At 45.4% G+C, this 14,874-nt stretch overlaps 1 protein-coding gene across 1 annotated transcript in view; it reads left to right on the forward strand.

Annotated features, from left to right (window-relative positions):
* Window positions 1-591: 591 nt before the first annotated feature.
* Window positions 592-14,874, forward strand: part of LOC138637639 (zinc finger protein 594-like) — a gene marked incomplete at its 5' end in the record, with an annotated part of 74,403 nt that continues 60,120 nt past the window's right edge. Inside the window, 5 exons of the mRNA XM_069726478.1 lie at window positions 592-780; window positions 864-987; window positions 1,103-1,200; window positions 7,619-7,648; window positions 14,009-14,069. Of these exons, the coding sequence (XP_069582579.1) occupies window positions 592-780; window positions 864-987; window positions 1,103-1,200; window positions 7,619-7,648; window positions 14,009-14,069 (502 nt within the window). The remainder of the gene's footprint in view (window positions 781-863; window positions 988-1,102; window positions 1,201-7,618; window positions 7,649-14,008; window positions 14,070-14,874) is intronic.

The following is a 14,874-nucleotide window of genomic DNA, read 5'->3' on the forward strand; positions in this document are numbered from 1 at the left end:
AGAGACGTGTATTTTACATGTTTTGAGATACTTATCCCTATATTGGTGGGAGGCCCCCACCTGGTGGGTGGCCCAGGGCCCGGGCCCCTTGGGCCCACCCCTAGATCCGGGCCTGATAGGAACCTCTCAGGCTGCAGTACAGATTGTCAGTCCGCTGTTCCTTTGCTCCAGCCTCCGCTCTCTACTACTTGAACTAGACCAGGTGCATTTTATTAAGCCATTAAGACTGTTGTATTGGAGCGACTCTTCCCATCCAGGCTCTTTTGGTCGCTCCTAAACCCCGGAACCAAAATCAAGTAAAAAATAAAACCATCTCAGTAACACATAGCTGCCATCCAGGACCCTACCTCCTGCCTTCTTCCAATATCTCTATGATATTTATATGTTTTGTTTCCGCAGGTTCCTTATGTTCAGGACTCTTTTCCTTTATTAAATGATGGATCCATGAATAGCTTCTCCCCGTGGAAGGAGCAGGACAAAGACCACATTGCAGCTCAGATATTAGACCTTCACATCACATCACTCTGATCTCTAGGAATAAAGCAGGGAAATGACGGGAAAGGTGAAGGATTCTTGTCCTCTGTGTAGTGATCGGCGTCTCCCCATACACAGGATCACACAGTAGTGAAGACGTCGTCTGGGGAGTGTGTGACCCCCCATGTGTCAGGAGGGCGGAGCAGGACCCCGAGTGACATCACCGAGCCTCCACCTCATTCACTGATACATGAGCAGAAGATCCTAGAACTGACCAATAGGATCGCTGAGCTGCTGAGCGGAGAGGTGAGCGCTGCCGGGAATGCTGGGACATTATACAATAACGCCGGGGGAGGGGTCTGCTAATGGCGGGTCATTGTGTGTGTCAGGTTCCTATAAGGTGTCAGGACGTCACCGTCTATTTCTCCTTGGAGGAGTGGGAGTATATAGAAGGACACAAGGATCTATACAAGGACGCCATGATGGAGGATCACCGGTCCATCACATCTCCGGGTAAGAGGAGACCTTCCTGGGTTGTAGAGAACAGGTCTGAGAGTCGTCTAGATTCCCCATCATCTGCTCATCACATATAGACAATGTATTCAGTCACTGCGGTTATTTCCTATAGATGGATCCAGTCCGAGAAATCCCCCGGAGAGAAGTCCCAGTCCTCTATATTCCCAGGATCGGCCAGAGGAGGAGGAGGATGTCCCCCGGGATCATCAGGTAGAAGAGATGAGATTTTTATAAATCCTTTACAGATTGATGTAATGAGGCTTCTAATAAACCATAGATTCCAACCGACCGGGATTCAGCGGGGCGGTCCCAATTTGAGGTGTCAGTCCTGCCATCCCGGCTTCTAATACTCGCCCCTCTCCGCTCCGTAGCTCCTACTCCTCGGGGACTGGGGCCACTTGTGTCTGCACTGAAATAAATTGACTTATAATATTCACTTATTCTCTTATTCTCAACGCATGCCTCCATGTTCGCAGGCATCAGCTCTAGCTATGAGGCACAGCTCATAATGATAAGCTTAGGATAAGATGGTAATATTGAGATGTATTGCAGGCAGTGAACCCATACGTACATTATACGTGTACATTTTATCCAGATTTTTTTTCTCTATCGCTTCATTGAGGACACAGGAGCCATGGGCGTATGATGCTGCCATTAGGAGGTAGACACTATACACAAAAAAAAAAGTTATCTCCTCCCCAGCAGTATATACCCAGCGACTGGCAGGAAGCTCATGAGCTGTAGCTTAGTGTCAGTAGGAGGTGGACACCGGGCTGCTCTCTGCCCCCTTTCTACCTTTAGGTTTTGTTATGTTTTATTAATGATCTTTATTTTTCAGATACAGCTTGTGATTCTGAGCGACGGAGTGTAATTGATCACTCCGCTCTATCCCCTAGAGACCGGGAGCACAGTGTGTGATTGCGTCACTACTGTACCCTCTCGTGTCTTGTGTCTACCAGGCAGGAAACCCATGTCCCCTAACACATCAAGAGTGTTTGAAGCATTCGCACAGAGGAAGATGCGGACTGGTCCTCACCACTACACCCTAGCCCGGTCGCTACAGAGCCAGACGTGCAGGGTGGGAAGACGATGTCGGTACCTTATAGCTGCCCGACATATAGCCCCGGGACCAGATACCCTCCAGCCGCCCGTTTTTCCAGGATGTCTGATGACCGTCTTCCTTATCGTGCTGCCAAGAAGGATTACGGGTCCTTCAGGACAGGTATCTCTCCCTAAAAGTCCCGGGAAAACAGGAGGGGGGTCCCCTTAAACAAAATAGTGATATGGTGTTTTTTACGTAAAATCATGATGCAGTTATAGAGCAACCGCGGCCCCTTACCACCCAGCTCTCCCGATGGACGGTTTTCTAAATTTAGTCCCTGGCTGGTTCCTGGGCCTGCTTCTCACCACCCTGCTCTCCCGATGGACGGTTTTCTAAATTTAGTCCCTGTCTGGTTCTATGTATACAATATCTAGTCATTCCCAATGTAGCTCCTGCAGAGTCTGTACATTTCTTCTCCAGCTTTTCCATCCTTGGGTAATTAGACTTTAGGTGCTATAGGGATAGCAGCGCTAGTGTTTGGTCCCCTACCCAGTGAATTTGATGTACCTTTTATCACGTACCTCATGGTCGATCACACCTGCAGTCCACATTTTCTGACTACTATATAGTTTATTAGATGCACCATCTACCACGTACCTAATGGTCGAATGCAGTAGTGGTCCATGTCTCATGTCCACTATCCAGTGAGTCAGACGTACCATTTAAAATGCACCATCTAGTGACTCAGATGCACCACCTGTCACGTTCCTCGTGGTCGTTTTCAGTGGTGGTCCACGTTTCCTGCCCACTATCCAGTGAGTCAGATGTATCATTTACCATGTATCTAATGGTCAGTGACAGCGGCGGTCCACGTTTCCTGCCCACCATCCATTGTCGGATGCACCATCTACCATGTACCACATGGCCGATCGCAGCAGCAAATGTAAGATCTCTCTCCACTATCCAGTAAGTCAGTCACACCATCTATCATCTACCATATGACTGCTTGCAGCAGTTGTCCAAACGCTCTGCCTGCTATCCAGCAAGTCAGACTCACTATCTACCACATAACCCAACCTCGATTACGGTTATGACCCAGGGGTCTTGTCCTCCATCCAGTGAATATGATTTGCCAAGAATTATCCAACAGGTCAGGACCTCCATCTACACTTAACCACATTGCTTTCCGCAATGCAGTCCAGCTGCGCTACCCACTAGCCAGTAGTTAGACCCAAAATGACTAACAGCCGCAGCGTTTCTAGTGCTCTGTCCACTATCCAGTGAGTCAGGTCCTACTTTTACAATTATCTTTATGGCTGATCATTGTGCAGTCCAGGGGGTCTAGCGCAATCTCAGTTCTTTGTCTGTTTCCCTACTTACGTCTTCTTTACAGATTGGATATCACTTTGTTCTTATCAAGCCGCAGGCAAGAGCACGAGAGCCTCTTTAGCCTTGGATCTGATGTCCAAACATCACGTAAAGGAGTCCTCTTCTATGGCAAAGATTGTATCATTCTCAGCATTTAGAGTTGTACTCTTGTGTTTTTTCCCTCTCGGTGACTAAATTACAATTCTCGGGGCCAGCGCTGTCTCACCCGGACAGCCCATTCCAACTTACGGAATCCCTGGCTATGGTCTGGTCTGAATCGATCAAGAGCTATCAAGATACCTCAAGTTATCAGTACTAATTTCCTTAAACTGGACCAGTCGTCCTCAAAGTGATTTAGAGTCCACATCAGCATTGTCCCTTTTCGCCATTTAAGTGTTTTTTTCCGGCTTTCTACTCGACACTGTCGTTCCTTGGCACCTGGATTCTAAGTTCAGATCTTGCCGCGGACTCCTTTCCAAGGAATTTGGAGCTCTTTTCTCATGATTGTGGATCGCCCCCACGTAAGGGCAATGGGGTACTCGGTACCGGGTCCTTCAGTTCCCTCAGCGAGGACCCGGACCGTGGCCCTATGAGAGGCGCCCAATAAAAGGCAGAGTTCGTAGATAACGGTAGTGTTCGTGACGCCACCTGTGGTATTCGGTCAGGGTGACGACGCTGCTTAGGGGTCCGCTGGGGTGATGGAATGGCAGCTAGATGGTATACCTTCCCACAGGTGAAGTATATCCCCAGGGCTTCCCAGAAGTGTAGATGGTGATGGTGGATGGTGCAAGGCCCGGTGAATAACGAGGACACAGGGGTGCAGTCTCTTTACCTTTACTGAAGGCTTCAGCATCCACAGTCCAGAGTGCCGGATGACAGGGCAGGCAGAGTCCGGCCGGTCTGATGGCAATTCCCAGAGTCCCCTTATCCAGGTGGAAATCAGTAGCCTTCCCCTTGCGCACAGTAACGTAGTAGGTCCTTACTTGCATTAGCTACCATAAGGTCCTCACTCTTGTTACTTCTCTCTCTCTGTCCCCCAGATGGATAGGACATAACCCGTATGACGGTGGTGGCCTGAGGCTTTTTTATAGGGACCCTAGAGATGCCCCTCCTCCACGTTGCCACCTTGTCTGCTTAGGTGTTTAGGTCGGACAGCCAACTTGAAATCGACTGTCCTGCCGGTCTCTGAAGTAAAGCGTAGAGTCTATTACTCCCTCGGTGTTCCGGCTACCGGATATGCGCTCAGTGGGAGGCAGCCTGCTTCTAGCTGGTCTCCCACTGGTGTTTTACTCCTGTTGCTATGACTTCTGTGCTCACTCACTACGGCACACTTCCTTTCTTGTCCTTCCTTAGGAGACTGCCGCATGGGTTGCAGGCGCAACTCCGTGTCCTTTCTACTGAGCCGCTGATGTTCTTTCTTATTCCTCTGTCTGCCTGACAGGAATTCCCTGGGCCGAGCCCAGTCTGCTTCTCTCCCTCTCCTCCTCCTGGCTCCAACTGTCTGACATCCTAACCAACCCACCAGTTTTACCCAAGTGTGAGGAGTGGCCTAGTACATAGAACCCTTAGCTCCCCCTGGTGGACCGGCGTGTGAAGTGTGTGTGGCTGTGATACCTGGCAGGGTGAACTCCTTTGGTGCCATCAGACGTAACATCGCTCCCCCTGGTGGAAGAACAACATTACTGCAACGACCAGGACTCTGGGGCGCTGCAATTGCATTCTGGTAACCTCTCCCATCTTGGCTGGGTTATCAATATCCCAATAGTCTCTTGCCCAAAATATTGAATTTTTTGGGAACGCTGTTTGACCCAGCATGATCAAGAGTTTTTTTTTCTACCCAAGGAAAAACCCTTGATCCTATCACGTGGGACTCTCTCCCTCAGAGGCACATTTGCACGTTCGCTCCGCTTCTGTGTGAGCGTCCTAGGTAGGATGGTTGCATCAATGGAAGCAGTTCTATTTGCCTACTTTCATATGCGTCCTTTAAAAAAAAACAAAAAAAAAACCATTTCTGCCATCAAGATGGGACTGGTCGATTCACTCCCTCTATCGAATAATCACGCCCCTCTCCGGATAAATAAGTCTCTAGACTGGTGGACTTAATCTCCTCTAGTCAATTGCAGAAAATCTTTCCCACACCATGTCGGAAGATCGCTGCTACAGAAGCCAATCTTCTCAATTAGGGAGCAGCTTTTCAGAACTTAAACAGTCCAGGACATTCTGGATTTTGGGTCCCTCCCTCTTGCTCTACTTTTTCTTGCAAGACCCTATTCTCTGCCATTCGTTTCGGGTCCAAACCGACAATGTCACAGACGTGACAGAGGTGAACCTATGAACCTTGAAGGAATTACCTTATGTCAAGCAGTATTGTCAGAAGTGCCATGAATTCGGTTATGATCTTGGCACTTGCACCTAAGAGTGGAGATTTGGGCCGCCAATTTTCTCAGCCGAGAGGCTCCCGTCGCCAGCGAGTGGTCCCTGAATCATGGAGTCTCCCACAACATGTGGCTCCTTTGAGGGTTTCCCGACATCAACCTAATAGAGTCAAGTCTAAGTCACAAGATTCTTCATGTGGTCTCTAGATCACACGTCCCGCTAGCAATCGGCACTGACGCTTTGGTAATTCCTTGGCTTCACTTCTCCCTTCCGTAGCTGTTGCCTCCCTTAACACTGACCTCTAGGGTAGTCCAGAGGATCAAGATTGAGGGAGTGCCCATCATTCTCATCGCCCCAGAAGACTCGGGTATGTAGAAGTAATCAACTTCCTCACAGGCACTTCGTAGAGACTTCAGGATCTCCCGGATTTTTTCTCGCAGGGTTCCCTATTCCAGCAGAATTCTCAGTCGCTCTATTTAATGGCATGACTAAGACCATGTTTCTGAAATCAACCAAATTCTCCAATTAGGTTATCCAGACCATGTTCAGAGCTATGAAGCCTTCTTTTTCTCGCATTTCCCACCGTTAGTGGAAAATGTTCTTGGTTGCTGGTATGCAACTAATCAGACCTTTCCGAGGGTCTTTCCTCTATTTTCCATTTTTTCCTTCTTACATTTGGGACTGAGATCTGGCCTGTCCTTGAGTTTTCTCAAGAGACAGGTGGCTGCTGTTTCCTTTCACTTTCGAAAAATTATAGCCATTTTTTCTATCAGATGAGTTTCCAAACTCACAGATCTCATGTCGTTCCTTCTTATCTGGAGTGTCACCAGGACAAGGTAGTTTTACGTCCGATACCAACCTTTCTCCCTAAAGTGTTTTTTTTGCATTTCTCCCCATTAAGGATACTGTTTTTTTTTCTCTTTTCTTCCTTTTGTCCATTTTTTGTTCCTTTTCTTCATCAAGAGTGGTCGCTAAACAAACTGCACCTGGTAGAGTTCTCTGTATCTACCGTCCCAGGACAGCACCAATCAGATGCGCAGATTCACTTCTTAATCCCAGAATGTACTCGTAAAGGTCTTGGCTGTTTGCAAGTCTATTGAGGCCAGCTGGGTTCGCTCTGCCATTCTGAAGCCTACCGACTAATGGACAGATCACATCCATTTAAGGGCACAGCGCACTCCTCTCGCTCAGTGGGGGCCTCCTCTGTCACCCACCACCAGGTGTTGGTCTCGTAGATTTGTTAGACTGCTACATGGTCTTCCTGACATACCTTTTCCAGGTTCTACAAGGTTCACATGTAGGCTTAGTCTTATGCGAATCTCTGTAGAAAGGTCCTGCAAGCAGCAGTGACCCGAGCTCTGACTTGACGGTACTACCTTTACCCACCCTTGGGACTGCTTTTGGACGTCCCATGGTTTCCTGTGTCCCCCAATGAAGCGATAGAGAAATGAAGATTTTGGGTACCTACCGTAAAATCTCTTTCTCGGAACCTTCATTTGGGGACACAGCACCCTCCCTTGTTTATTGTTCGTTGTGGTTATGTTATGATAGTTGGATACCTGTTGCTTCTCCTACTGCTTTCTCATTAACTAACGAGCTTCCTGCCAGTTGGTGGGTATATACTGCCGGTGAGGAGATAACTTTTTTGTGTATAGTGTCAACCTCCTAGTGGCAGCAGCATACACCCATGGTTTCCTGTATCTCCCAATGAAGGCTCCAAGAAAGAGATTTTACGGTAGGTACCCAAAATCTTCACTTTTTTTTTTTGTTCCTATAAAACTACTAAAAATGCTAAAAAGCAATTACAAAAAGTAATTTTCTCTTTTTTTTTTGTCTCCCCAGGTCTCAAACCCACAATCTTCAACATTACAGGTAGAAACTAAAGCTGCTAAGCCACAGGCTCTGGTAATGTCTCTGGGAGAATGTTGTGCACTTGTTCTGTATTGCAGGCTCTGACTCCACAGGCAGATTACATAGAGATACATCTGCACATAGCTGTGTATTTCTATTTCTCTGTATTCTAGAGGGAGAATGAATAAGAGAGATTTTTTTTTTCTTCCTATAAAATGACTAAAAAAATAATGAAAAACAATTACAATAATGTCAGTTTTAACTTGCTTTTAAAAAAATATATAAATAAATAAACATTACAATTCAACAAATAACAGACTTATTTGTTGTGCATGTAATCGTAACGACCCGCACAACACAATGATCAGATTATTTATGGGGATCGGTAAATGGCGTAAAAAAATGGCATGATCCATGTATGGATTTTATGGGTTTAATAGAGAAAAAAAGTAATAAAAATACAACGCTGAGGCCGTGTTCACACGTAACTTAAATGTTTCTCTTTTTTACTGCACATTTTTTGCAGGTGTCCTCACCACACGACGCAACAGCAATCTTCTCTTATTATTGAGTGTTTGTTGCGTATCTTTTGTGAGCGTTCCCCCTTATTTTATGCACTTTTGGGGCACTAGTGAAGCCGCATTTTTTATGTTTTTAATAATACAGTAAAGCTTTGATTCTCCACTTAAAAATGCAGCTGCTTGTGTTTTTTTTCAAGCTCCACATAGAATCCTGTAGAGAAAAAATGCACCAAAATACGCACCGATGGGGGAGATTTCATGAAATCACATCCACTTTGCTCAGACATCTAGGCTGTGTTCACATGTAATGTATATGCTGTGCTTTTTTCAGATTTCTTTTTTTGCACCGAAATTTTGCAATTTATTTCTCCATGCAAAGTAGATGTGATTTCATGAAAGCTTGCGCCCCCTGTGGTCTAAAGACACTGCTGAATTGTGCTTTTTTTCTCTCGTCTTTTATGTAGAGCCTAAAAAAAGACATGTAAAAAACTGCATTTACATCTTTAAGTGCAGAATCAAAACTTTTCTTTAGTATAAAACACATTAAAAACGCGGCTTCACATCTACACAAAAAATGCATCAAATAAGGGGGAAAAGGCAAAAAAAAATGCAGAAATAACCAGAGAAGATTGCTATTGGGTAGCATGGTGTGGGTCCTGCAGAAAACAAAAGGACAGTTTTCTCCAATAACCCCCCACAGGACAGCACTACAGGAGGATGTCACCCCACCCTAACAGAGACAGGAAACACAAAGATGTCAAAAAACACCTCCTACACCCTCTCTTCAGTGTTTTTTCCTGTCCCTATTGGGATGAAGAGGTTATCCTGTGGTGCTGGCGGTTGACAACGATTTTAATAAATACCTATAACCAGGCAGCGGAGATCGACTTTGCATACCTCTCCTCTCCAATGCTGCTCACGTCTCCTAAGGACTCAGGACTCCTCATTCAGTTTGCGCCTGCAGGTATAGTCTGGTGGGTTTTCAGTCTTCCTCCTCAAGTGCCGTCCTTGCCGACTTGGGGCGCTGGGCGCATCTGCTACAGGATTTCCGCCTTGTTCCCATGCTGAAGCGCATGACGCATGACGTCGGATGCCCGGCACCTATTTATGACGTCACTTCTGGTTTGCGTTGGAACACAGCGGCCTGATTCAGAGAGTTTTTCGTCAGGGATGACCACCGGTGATTGAATGGGCCTCTCACTCCTTGCCACACAGCTGGATATTGGGGGGAGAAGTCCCTCTAATAAGAGGAAGGCGCTGGGTCCAGTCACCTATATAAAAGCCCTGGACAGAAAACACCCTAAGGTAGGACCAACCCTGCTATTATTTCATGGAGGATTTAAGTTCTTCCTGCTCCGCGTCTGCAGAGCCCAGCGCTGTTCCAGTCCCAGTAAGTTTCCTGGCATTAGGGTTTCCTTCTCTGTGGTTCAGGTTATTGTCTGTGCTACCATTATTTTCGTTCCCCCCTGTCTTTTAGGAGAAACTAAAACATCAAGCCGCAAATGTGCAACTTATGCAAAAAAAAAAACCCTATCATCCTCTCATCAAAAACCTCTATGCCAGAAATGCACTGAAAAAATTGGTAAGGATGAACAGCGTTCCTTAATGGAGGAGATCAATGGGATAGTTCACCAGGAAATCCAATCTTCCGTGGCCTCTTTCTACCAACCCACTCCCAGTATCCCTTCAGGGGCTAAGAAAAGAAAGATTAGCCAGGAAAAAGATATGGACTCAGAATCTTAAGAAGAGATGTCCATACTGGAAGAACTTCCTGAAAAGGGTGAACTAAGCCCAGCCCCAGAAGTTATCCAGGATAATAAAAAAATATTATTTTTCCTCCGAGGATATGGAGGAATTTCATACGGCAGTAAGGAAGACTATGGAGGTAGAGGAAGAGAAGAATACCTAAACAGTTCAAGAAGAGTTTTCGGTGGCCTCCAGTCAAAAGAGATGGTATTTGCCATACACATAAACATCCAGGACTTAATCTTGGATGAATTGTAATCCCCGGAGAAGAGCCTGAGTATTCTCGTCGAACCAAGAGACAGGTTCCCAGTGGATGAGGAAACTACAAGATGTTGGTTTGAAATATCGAAGATTGACAATCAGGTAGCAAGAGTGGCTAACAAGACAACCTTGGCTTTTGAAGATTCCTCTCAGCTGAGGGATCCTCTGGAGTGCAAGGTGGGCAGCCTTTTAAGGAAATTCTGGGAGACTTCAGCAGCCCAGCTAAAGACAAACGTCGTCTCCACGTGTGTTGCATGATCAATGTCTCGGTGGCTTGATCAGTTAGAAGAACACCTTACTATGCTCCCAAAGAGGATATTCTAACATCCTTACCTTTCCTCCAGAAAGCCACGGCTTTTCTGGCAGAATCAGTAAGGGTGGCAGCAATTTTGTCAGTTCTATCAAATTCTGTGACACGTGCACTCTGGTGAAATCATGGAGCCATGATGTAACTTTAAAGCTCTGTCCTATTCCCTTTAAGAGAGAATACATGTTTTGACCGGCGCTCGATGACCTATCAGAGAAGACCTCATACAAGACAAAATCTCTTTCCAAGCCAAAAAGCTTCAGAAAGAGATCTCTTTTCGACTTTCTCAGGAACAACCACCTCAGCACACAGAGAGACAGGAAAATCAGGCCGGTGGAGTTATCCAAAAGGAGTGCATGGCAGAAATATATTTCTCTCCCAAGGTCGCCAGTACAGTAGGAGGTCGCATTTCAAAATTACTCCCCCATTGGCGCAAAATTTGCGCAAACCCATGGACCCTGAAATCGGTCCAGTCGGGAGTAAAAATAGAATTCTCTTCCTATCTTCCACAGAGGGTGAAGATAACCCATCTCTCTTCTCCAAAGCTTCCAAATGCCCTGATGTCCAGTCTAAAGGGTTGTGTAATCTCCCCAGCTCCAGAAGCAGAGAGAAGCAGGGAACACTACTCCCAACTTTTCCTTATAAAGAAACCAAACGGTGTCCACAGGATTATAATAAACTTGAAACCTCTGAACCAGCGCATCGTATACAGGAGGATCAAGATGGAGTCCATCAGGTCAACAGTACGCCTGATAGGACAAGACTTCATCATGGCAATTATCGATTTACAGGATGCGTATTATGTCCCCATTCATCCATCCTATCGGATATTCTTAAGGTTCGCGGTTGCCCGAAGAAGACAAGTAGTGCATTACCAATTCAGTTTTCTACCATTAGGAATATCATCAGCACCGCAAATCTTCACAAAGTTTATGGCAGAAGTCATGGCTTCCATAAGGAGTGAAAATATTTATATAATCCCATATCTCAATGATTTGCTGCTTGTGGCTTCCTCTATGCTATTACTTCAAGAACATCTATAAACAAAAACCCAGATTCCAACATCTCTGGGATGGATGGTGAACCATTAAAAATCAGATATGGTTCCCGCCACGGCAACGACGTTCCTAGGTTTTCTACTAGATTCTCGCAGACAAACGTTCTTCTTCCTTATAGAAAAGCAGATCCAACTAAGATCCAGGATAGCCTTCCTACGAAGCCCAAAATTAGTGTCTGTAAGGTTCGTGATGTCAATCCTCAGCTCCATGACATCAGATCTATATTCTGGCCGAAGAGAAGCTGGTTTGGCACCTTGAGCAACCTTTAATATAGAAGGTCCCCTGATTCTCCCACCAATCAGAAACCTCCTTCACCACCCAGATCCAGGAAGCCTTTGTCTGACCTCCTGGCTTCTGAATTCATAATTTTGAAAATTAAAAGCCTCTCAGACAGAGTTATTTGCACCCTCCAGAACAGCAGAAAGCCGGTGACAAATGCCATATATCATAAAATATGGAAAACCTTTGTGCCATGGTGTGTGCCTACTTCTCCAGACCCCTGCCAATCAAACATCGCTCAGATCATAGACTTCCTTCAAGAAGGCCTGAAAAAGGGCCTCAAACCTAGCAACCTCAAAGTTCAGTTCGCAGCCGTAAGTTCATATTTTGACCAGAGCCTGGTTGACCATCGTTGGGTGAAGAGGTTCATAGATGCGGCTTCTCGTCTTCGTCCTAGATTGATTAACCTAGTCCCCTCCTGGGAACTTAATATTATGCTTAACGGTCTTACGCTTCCACCGTTTGAACCCTTATCTTCGATAGAACTGGACAAACTGTCTTGGAAGACAGCCTTTCTGGTAGCGATCACTACAGCCAGGAGAGTGGGTGAATTTCATGCCCTCTCAATCAATGAACTATATTTGACAGTTCTAGAGGACAGACTTGTTCTTTGTCTTGACCCATCCTTCCTGCCCAAGGTGGTGTCAGAGTTCCACAGGTCACAGGAGATAATTCTTTCCTCCTCCTGCCAGAACCCAGCAAATAAGAGGGAGGAAAAGTTCCATTCTCTGGGACGTACGAAGAGTGGTCCTTCATTATCTCCAAAAGACGCAACCGTGGAGATAAGTCCAGAATCTGTTTGTCCAGCTATATGGCCAGAATAAAGGAAAGAAAACATCAAAAAACACTATTGCCAACTGGATTTAAAAAAAAAAAAAATTATTGAAGCATATCAGAACCAGAACCTGTCGCCTCCAGAAAAACTTACGGCTCATTCCACTAGAGGAATGTGGGCCATCGAGCAGATCAGCAGAGCTGGTACCTGGTCCATGCCTTCTCCAAACATTATAGGCTAAACTTAATGTCCATTAAAGATTTGGCCTTTGGGAGAAAAGTTCTCCAGGCTTTGTCCCTCCCTAACATTAGTCTTTGGTATTCCTCCTGTGATGCTGTTGTGAAGGGTAATTGAAGAAAATAGAAATAGACTTACTGGTAATTTGGTTTCTAATAACCATCCACGACAGCACGGGTAATTCCCTCCCGTTGCTCAATTATTTCTTGTTTTAATTTGAATTGGGTGATGATAGATATATTTTTAAGCATTCACACTCTTATGGTCCTGTGAGACGGGCTGTTTGACTTCTTTTGTGTTTCCTGTCCTTATTGGGGTGTGGTGACATCCTCCAGTGGTGCTGTAGTGGAGGGTTATTAGAAACCGATTTACCGGTAAGTCTAATTCTAATTTTATGCTATGTGTGAACACAGCCTACAGACTCAAAAAGGCCAGATCGAAGGATGAGAAAAATCTGGAGGCTCCGACTGTGAATGAAGGAACAAAAAATAAATCCACAGGTCCCAAGTAGAGATGAGCGGGACGTACAGGTGACATCACACCAGCCCTGGGTGATCAAACACCAGATGTTTAGAGATTAGTGGGACTGCCATCCAGCCCCCCGGTACCACTGGCCTGGACACTGGACCAGAGACCCGTTAATTGGTCCCCTTACCTCTAGTCCCAACTGCCCTAGATACAGTGGACTGTCCTGGCCCTGCAGTCTTGGGCGTCTGATTGTCTCTCACTGCCACCGCCCCTGTGGTAAATGGGCCTGGATTGGGGTGCGGTCAGGGCTGTGCGGTGGTAACAACATGCTAGCAGCAGATCATTCTGTCTACGAGGCAGACATTATCAAATTGTACAGAGATATACAGTATATGCAAAAAGTTTTGGGAGCAGCTTTTCACAATAAGGCCTATACAAAGACCAAGGCCAGTGGTGGACACAGACGGAAGTGGGCCCCTGTGTAAGAACATTATACGGCCACTCTGTGTGTCTGTCACAGGACCTACTAGCTGATTTGAAGATGAAAGTGGACCCCCTTACCCCTCGGGCCCCTGTATGGCTGCACTCCTCACACCAATGATATGTCCGCCCCTGGTCAAGGCTGATCTGTCTCCTTTTAGGGCTGATTGTTTCAAGCCTGGATATAAGCTAAACCCAGGCTCCTATTTTTTTCCTTTTTCTTATGTCTATAACATTGGATTCTTGCAGGAAAGTTCTGATGGAGCAACAAGTGAACCCGAAAAAAAACCATCATCAGCGTCAGTGACCGGTAAGAGTCGCTCAAAAATCTTGTTCTACGGTAAAGTTACTTATTAATAGGATCACTGATCCATATCCTTGTTATTTCTCCGTAGCCATAACCTTTTATTTTTACATCAATATGACCATGCGAGGGCTTGTTTTTTGCTGGACGAGTTGTACTTTTGAACGACACCATTGGCTTTACCATGTCGTGTACTAGAAAACAGGAAAAAAATTCCAAGTGCGGTGAAATTGCAAAAAAAGTGCAATCCCACACTTGTTTTTTTGTTTGGCTTTTTTGCTAGGTTCAAAAAACTAACCTGCCATTATGATTCTCCAGATCATTACGAGTTCATAGACACCAAACATGTCTAGGTTCTTTTTTATCTAAGTGGTGAACAAAAATTCCAAAATTTGCTAAAAAAAAAAAAAAAAATTGCTCAATTTTCTGAGACCCATAGCGTCTCTATATTTGGGGATCTCGGGTCGGGTGAGGGCTTATTTTTTGCGTGATGAGCTGACATTTTTAATGATACCATTTTGGTGCAGATATGTTCTTTTGATCGACCGTTATTGCATTTTAATGCAATGTCGCGGCAACCAAAAAAAACGTAATTCTGGCGTTTTGAATTCTTTTCTCGCTACGCCATTTAGCGATCAGGTTAATTCTTTTTTATTGATAGATCGGGCGATTCTGAACGCGGCGATACCAAATATGTGTAGGTTTGATTTTTTTATTGTTTCATTTTGAATGGGGCGAAACGGGGGTGATTTAAACTTTTATTGTTTTCATATATTTTTTTTTTTTACTTTTGCCATGCTTCAATAGCCTT

The sequence above is a fragment of the Ranitomeya imitator genome, chromosome 5 (assembly GCF_032444005.1).
Source record: "Ranitomeya imitator isolate aRanImi1 chromosome 5, aRanImi1.pri, whole genome shotgun sequence".
In the NCBI taxonomy this organism is placed as follows: Eukaryota; Metazoa; Chordata; class Amphibia; order Anura; family Dendrobatidae; genus Ranitomeya; species Ranitomeya imitator.